The 7034-nt window shown below is 52.2% G+C and overlaps 3 protein-coding genes across 3 annotated transcripts; 1 reads left to right on the top strand and 2 right to left on the bottom strand.

The window, feature by feature from the left end:
* Positions 1 to 919: 919 nt before the first annotated feature.
* On the bottom strand, positions 920 to 4330 carry F5J12DRAFT_941600 (uncharacterized protein; the record flags this gene model as incomplete). The annotated part of the gene is made up of 4 exons (XM_051749693.1): positions 920 to 2392; positions 2442 to 2668; positions 2733 to 3935; positions 3972 to 4330. The coding sequence occupies 4 exons, from the start codon at positions 4328 to 4330 to the stop codon at positions 1206 to 1208; spliced, it is 2976 nt and encodes a 991-aa protein (XP_051599501.1). The 3' UTR covers positions 920 to 1205.
* A 577-nt stretch (positions 4331 to 4907) lies between these two features.
* On the top strand, positions 4908 to 6449 carry F5J12DRAFT_927752 (uncharacterized protein; the record flags this gene model as incomplete). The annotated part of the gene is made up of 5 exons (XM_051749416.1): positions 4908 to 5166; positions 5197 to 5366; positions 5428 to 5538; positions 5659 to 5790; positions 5859 to 6449. 5 exons carry the CDS (start codon positions 4908 to 4910, stop codon positions 6447 to 6449), a joined length of 1263 nt encoding a protein of 420 aa, XP_051599500.1.
* Positions 6450 to 6545: 96 nt separating this feature from the next.
* On the bottom strand, positions 6546 to 6929 carry F5J12DRAFT_721744 (Tim10/DDP family zinc finger-domain-containing protein; the record flags this gene model as incomplete). Its single annotated transcript, XM_051741327.1, has 3 exons — positions 6546 to 6699; positions 6754 to 6842; positions 6897 to 6929. The coding sequence occupies 3 exons, from the start codon at positions 6927 to 6929 to the stop codon at positions 6546 to 6548; spliced, it is 276 nt and encodes a 91-aa protein (XP_051599499.1).
* Positions 6930 to 7034: the final 105 nt, after the last annotated feature.

Here is a 7034-nt window from a genome sequence, read left to right as displayed (position 1 = left end):
TAAGTACTTTAGAGTTTTCTCTGCTTGTCCATTTCACTTCTCAAAATCACAAACAAGGTCACAAGTCTATTTAGTAGTAGTACAAAATATACAAACAAAAAACAAAAGACAAAAAAAAAAAAGAAATCTACTCTACTCTTCCATCACTTGCTCTCTGCCACCCTCCTGTCCTTCTCTGCCTTCTGGCTCTCCCCCAACTTCTTCCTCTTCCTCATTATCCCCCTCTGCACCTTCATCTGCTTCCTCACACTGCTCCTCTGCCACCTCCAACAGAGGCCTCTTCCAACCACTGCCTGTGCACTCAAGCTCAGCCATCCTGGCCTCTTGCACATCCTCCCTCCTCCTCATCTCCACCCACTCTGCCCAGGTGCAGTACAGTGCCCACTCATTGGCTGTCCACTCTGCAGCCTCTGCCATCCACTCTGCTGCATCTGCCATCCTTTCAAAGGCCAGAGCAGCAGCCTTGTGTGCTTTGGCCTGCTTCTCCATGGCCTGCAACTGTTGCTCCCACTCCCACTCTGCCCACCACATGTGGACTCCCACACCTGAGGGACCCTCAAGCAGGGTCACTGGTTCATCTTCCTCTCTGCCCACCTCCTGCTCATCATCTGCCTCTGCTGTCTCTGTCACTCTCTCCTTCCCCTTCCCTTGTGGTCTCTTCTTCTTCTCTCCTTGGGAACTCCCTGTCCCTGCTCTCTTCCATGATGGTCCCACCACGTCCCCTTGCTTCCTCCGGATCCTGGTCCACCCGTCATTCATGTCACGGCGTTGTCGCCAAGGTTACGAACAGCGGTGGTTCGCAGTTAAGGGTCAGCGGGCGAGGTCAAATGAAAATGTTCAGGCGGTCTTTACCAATTTGGAATTTTGTCTTGTGGTAATTGGAACGCGCGAAGGGCACGCATAAAGTAACAGTCATTAATAATGCTTAAACAACATTATAGCGGGCGGAAGTGCGAAGGTATCAAAGGTCGAATGCAGCAAAACAGTACAGTGAAATCCCTTCCATCCAGTGAAATTGTAGTACTCAAAGAGGGGGAATGACTGGGTATGCACAAGAAACATAGAACGCACATAGGAAAATCATGAATAGTCATCGTGCAAAATCAAACTCGTGAGGGAGGAATAAATGGTGCACCAACGAGCAAATGAAAAATTGAGGTGCAGCGAACGTGAAGACATCAGAAACGGACCAAAAAGAAAAAGGATCACCAGAATTCTCTGACGCACTCTAGCACATCCACAACCACCGAGCTCTTGTACATCAGAGCATGGTCAGCACCCTTGACGACCCTCACACGACATCTATCTTCACCCATTGCACGTTCCATCCATCGCACGGCATTTTCTGCGATTTTTTCGTCCCTGTCACCATACCATACTTGCACTTTATGAGGGTAATCTGAGTAGGAGAATCCCCACGGGCGGTTGTCGTGATTGAGAATCTGTAGGAGGTCACTGTGCGTGCCTCTGGACGCTTCAGCGTGCGAGGCTGCGATCAAGGCATTGCCTAGAGCTGCCTGATATGAATTCGACGTTGTTACCACGATATTCGAGCAAGGGGTTGAAAACATGCTATTGCGAGGAGACGAGGGTAGGCTGGAAGGACCCAGCCTAACTTTCGCATTTGAAGCGCCGAACGAGATAGATCGTCTACCGGTTTCCCTGGGCAACATCGGCTTCTCGACAGCGCTGCCCGCTGATCGAGTGGCTTTTATTGGTGCAGGTGTCGCATGAGATGGTAAATCTAGGCTCGGACTAGTGGACTTGCTCCATTCGAAGTCGCCCAAACCCAGATCACCACCCAGTGTGATGGGTTGTGGCAACTGCGGACCAGGCACCTCTACTTTCTCTTTCTTCATGCCAGACGCGGAAGATTTGCTTTTTAATGAGCCCATAGACCTGAGGGTCTTGAGCTTCTTGCCCACGCCTGTCTGAGGAATGATTTCAGCTGGTATCGGTGACGGAGGCTGCGAAGTAGACTTGGATGATTTGAGTCTCCCAAGTATACCCCTTGAGGACTTCCTTCTCTGCTGGTTGATAGAGCGTGCCTCCAGCGTACTCTGGCTACTAAACCTTCCGTCAAAGTCCCTTAAATCGTCGTAGTCACTGAACACGCTGGAGGCCACACTCATCCGTCGTCTTGTGTCCGGCGACTGATACACGTTGCCAATCTTACCCAAGCTCTCAGTCTGCCACGAGGAATCGGACTCCGCAGTTCCAGGGGGACTGGGCTTCCTGCTACGAAGACCAGGTGATGGCGGAGCGGTGTAACCAATACCTCGATAGGTAATTCTTGGGGGCTTTCCCAACATCCATGCTTGTATCTTCCACTCTGCTGCTTGAGCAGTCCGTAGGATACCGTTGGGGACATATTTCAACCACCTGTAACCGCCTGCGCATCATCATCAGCGCTGAACAATCAACATGCCAAGTAACCTCACCAGATTCGCTACCACCGATCCAGGGGGCCAGTAGGCATAAATCACCTCGGATACGCTCGGGTACGCGGTTGGCAAACGACATAGCATATGGAGCACCAGCTGAATGGGCCATTACGCTGCACTCGTAAATGTTGAGCTGGTCAAGCACTTCCTCCACAGCAGACGCCCATTCCATGATCCCTCGCGCGGACTTTAAACGCGGCACATTAGTGCGACCCAAACCCCACCTGAGAGAAAAGTTGGGAGTGTCAATCTGAAAATACAAAACTACTTCACCACCGGCATACGTACCGGTCAATGGCAATTAACCGCAAACCAAGCAAGTCGGCCATTTCATCGTACAGACCGATAATTTGTCTAACGCAGCCCAAACCCAGAAACACGACAAGAGGGAATCCGTTCGGATCGCCCATATCAGCAAGGCTAACCGTAAGGGGATTGTCCATGGATGCGTGGGGGTATCGAGTGAGCTTGAGCAAGGTGGTCAACCGCGCAGAACGAAGGTACTCGGCGATCATCTGGGATACCGAGGTCGGAGACATGGAGAGTTGGGAGGGATCGATCAGCGGCGAGGCATGCCCAGACGCTGTTGAGGATGTATTGGTGTAGGTGTCCGAGGCGGTGCTCCGTAATCCAAGGTGAATGCTTCCACCGTCGGAGCCGCTAGACGGGAGAGAGGCCAATGGCGGGGAGCGGGGACCACCGGCCGACGCCATCACAGGAGAGTACGTTTGATTGTGGTATGTCTGCCTCACTTCATGCTCGATGCTATCCATAGAAGATCTGCTACGGAACTCTGCCTCTTCATCGGCTGTCAAAGGCTCTGGTTCAGAGTCTTCTTCTTCCGCATGAGCATGGTCATTGCTGCCGCCGCGAGGCGAGGTTGGCAAAGAATTTGGACCTGAGTGTTGCTGGGACGCGTAGGGGGCATGACTGCGGATAATCTCCGATATGGATGGGATGACGGGTTTGGGGCGCTCTGCCGGCGGGGGTACGGCACTAGGAAGGTCATCAATAGAGTCATTTGATGGGGGCGGCGTGGTGACACCGGTGGAGACAGAGTCAACTGTAATAGTGGATGAGGATAATTTTCTTGTGAAAGCTGATCTCTGAGAGAGCGTGTGACGGAGCTTTGACCGAGCCGAGTGCGAAGTGGAGGGCTTGTCGTCGTCATCCGAACTGACCCTCTTCTCTTTCCTTGCTCCTTTTCCCTTTCCCAAGACGACACCGGGGGGTGGGGTAGGTAGGGGAGGCTGGTATAACGGATGGTAAGCAGGGAGGGCGAAGCGGGAACGACTGGATAAATTTCCGGATAAAAGATCCTCCATGGAAGTCCCGCCCAATCCATTCATTCCATCGACCAACGCATCCAGAGTCTCCACCCCTGCAACTGGTGCAGCGACGACAACGGAGAAGTCGAGAGGGCAACCGCGACCTGACGAGAAATCACTAGGTGTCTGAGGAGGCTCTTCCAAAGAGGACGTCCCAGAGAATCTCAAGGGAGGGACTGGAGCGTCCTGCAATTTAGACCGCGAAGGGCCAGTACGGGTGCGGACACGAGGAAGACGAGGAGTGAGATCTCCACGGCCCGAGAAGTTAAAAGAGTCATCGAGGACGCCAGAAGTAGGGAACGCAAGCGCGTTCTCTGTTGTCTTTTCCTTGCTGCTGTCGACTTCGAGTCTGCGAAATTGCTTCCGTTGGAAAGTGTCAGAGTCGGATGCAGCGTGATAAGGGCTAGTCTGGGATCTGGAGGGGACGTCGAAGTAGCTTTTGTACAAAGGGGAAGCAGGCTTCGGGGTTAACTTGTTAAGGTCTCGCGTGTAGGATGATGGGCTTCTGTGATGGAAGGCATGCTCGGTTGTCATGCTGGCTTCGTTCTTGTGAGGCATGGGGGTATCACCCTTTGGGAACACTGTGCAAGGACAGATATGGTGCGGACCTGCCACTGGAAGCTGTGCCCGCTGGGTATTCTGACGTGGTTGTGGGGGAGTGGCGGGTCGTTCTACGAGTCTCCGCGAGGGTGACGCGACGACGAGCTCGTTCGTATGTTCCACGCGTCCTGGCGTGTCCCAGCCGCGACGAAAAAAAGAAAACGGAACAACCAGCAGAAGCTGTGGTTTTCAGTTGGCCTGCGGTCGCCTGCAAACCAAAAGAAAAATGCGACGAGGCCTCTTAACAATTCCGGCACATTGCAGCTCGACGACGACAGCGACAGGGACAGCACAGCCACGCCTCCAGAAAATATTAGGTAATAATATATTCATCACCATGATCATGTAAATACCCTTACCTTGCAGCGGGAAAAAGAAAAGAAAATGGGCTGGAGTCGCCGTCCGTAATTCGTACTACCTTAGCAGGCCACTAGACGAGTTCCGGTCTGTGCTGAGAGCCAACTAAAACGTTTCAGAACACAGCCGAGCATATGAGGTATGACGTATTGCGCGTCGTTCTCGCCCAATGCCTTCCATGACCACTCCTAGGTCGTTACACCAGCTCCCAATTAACGCAAGACCACGCAGGTCGTGGCTTCAATGGCTCAACGCACTTGCCTTCTTGCCAGCGTTCCTCTTTGGGTGCTTTTTAATACACGCTTTTCAATTGCTCTATCTGCTACCCCTGAAACTTGTACCCACGCAATGGTCAAGGAAGCTGTATGACGAGGGCATACGGCATACGAAAGGGTGTTTCGCAATGCTCATGAGCCAGTCGTCGTCATTCTCTACACGTCATCCTCTCTGACAACCCTTCTTCGCAGACCTGATGAACCAGTGGTTTGCACCCACGTATCTGTCTATCACTTTCGAAACCCAGGGCCAGGGAAAATTCACCATGGAAGAGATAGAACAAATCATACAACGAGACCCGTCTGGAAAAGTGGTCGCATTAAAGTTGCCGCTCAAGATGGTCATCACCTCCAATCACCAAGTGAGCACAGTCATTGCCGTTTCCCGAGTAGCCAACACAACCCTCGGCATTACTGACACAGGTGTACTGCGACTGGTGGTACGTATGGTGTCTCACATACTTCATGCAAGCCCACAAGGACGTCTTCATCGTGCTGAAGAAGAGTCTCAAGTGGATCCCCGTCCTTGGAACAGTGCGTAGCACTAAATTTTTCTCCGGGCTGCGGTCCTGAACCAATGGTAGGGAATGCAAATGTTCAGGTTCATATTCCTAAGCCGTGCCTGGGCTGTCCGACAAAGTACAACTCACCAAGCAACTCTCGAAACTCGGCAGGCAAGCTGAGGAGGAGAATAAGCCTTTCATGTTTATTCTCTTCCCAGAGGGAACTCTCGTAAGCAAAAACACGAGACCCATAAGCAGGAGTTATGCGGACAAGCTGGGAATCGTACGTTCGGCCTTGTACTGCGCCGAACGCCTCATGGCTAATTTCGGTGATCTCGGTGTCACCAAAAGCCGGACCTCCACAACGTTCTGCTTCCCCGCTCGACAGGATTGCTCTATTCTCTCCGGTCGCTTGTACCTCGTTTACCTACCTTGAAACTGCTGGACATTACCGTTATTTACCCAGGTGGGTTTGTTCCATGGCAGTTACGGACACACGCTCGACGTAGTATTCCAGGGATACCACCTAGAGGGTACGGACAATCATACTATACCCTACGCTCGATATTCTGCGATCGGGTTCCGCCCCCAGTTGTTCATATGCATCTGCGTATATTCGACGTTGCCAAGGAGGTGCCCATCGGAAACATTTCAAAGTGCGGGCCTACCGCTATAGCCAATGGGTGGGCGACTCCCAGTCTCTATGAGACTGGGATCCCCGAAGGTGAAAGGGAACGCTTTGACGAATGGCTTCGGGAACTATGGACTTGCAAGGATCGGTATATGACTCGATTTCTCGAGGGTGACACGTCAGTCGCACAGAAACCAGTGCAGGTCCCGTTGGAGTTGCAAGGCAAGGTTCAAGTGGCTGGCGCATACTGTTACTTCATACCTGTCATTGTGGCTTACACCTGGTCAAAGCTGGCGAAGCAGTTTTTTTAGTATAGCACGGACTGACTACTGTCGGGATGGGCAATGTTGGATGTGTACGGTAGTTGGGTATACTGATTGGTGTGAGGAAACCATTTCAGGGGGATGTCAAGAGTCGCCCTGTGCCTGTAGCAGCTGTTGTTGCTGCCGTTGCACCTGGGTGACGATGTAGATGCTGGTGTCCAAGAAGCGCTCTACACAATTGGACAGACAGCTTTCTTCACCACGAGCGAAACGACTTCCCGGAGTGCTCGTGATGCACCTAGAAAGAAGACATGAGCATGGAGGAAGGAAAGGAAAGGATTGGGGTGCTGACTTGTCCCAGCACATGCCAGTCAAGTTTCGGATGGAATCGTTGACACGAGCATGAGCCTGTTCGCGCTCCAGAAAGGAGGCGAGCTCTTTCTGTAAGGTCGTCTGCAAAGCTGTGCGAAGAGCGAGTGTAAATAGTGTGCCCACCTTGGTTGCATCGTCGAACTGAAGTTGGTCCATGGAAGAGTTATAAAAACCGGGTGTTAGGTAATTATGTAGCCTTCGGTCGACTCGCGAACCGTTACGGGCGATGGGCCAACAAAACACCCGTCGTAGTCACACAAA

This window comes from Pisolithus orientalis, assembly GCF_024613125.1.
Source record: "Pisolithus orientalis strain OTSU chromosome Unknown F5J12scaffold_16, whole genome shotgun sequence".
In the NCBI taxonomy this organism is placed as follows: Eukaryota; Fungi; Basidiomycota; class Agaricomycetes; order Boletales; family Pisolithaceae; genus Pisolithus; species Pisolithus orientalis.
This window is presented reverse-complemented; position numbering and strand designations above follow the sequence as displayed.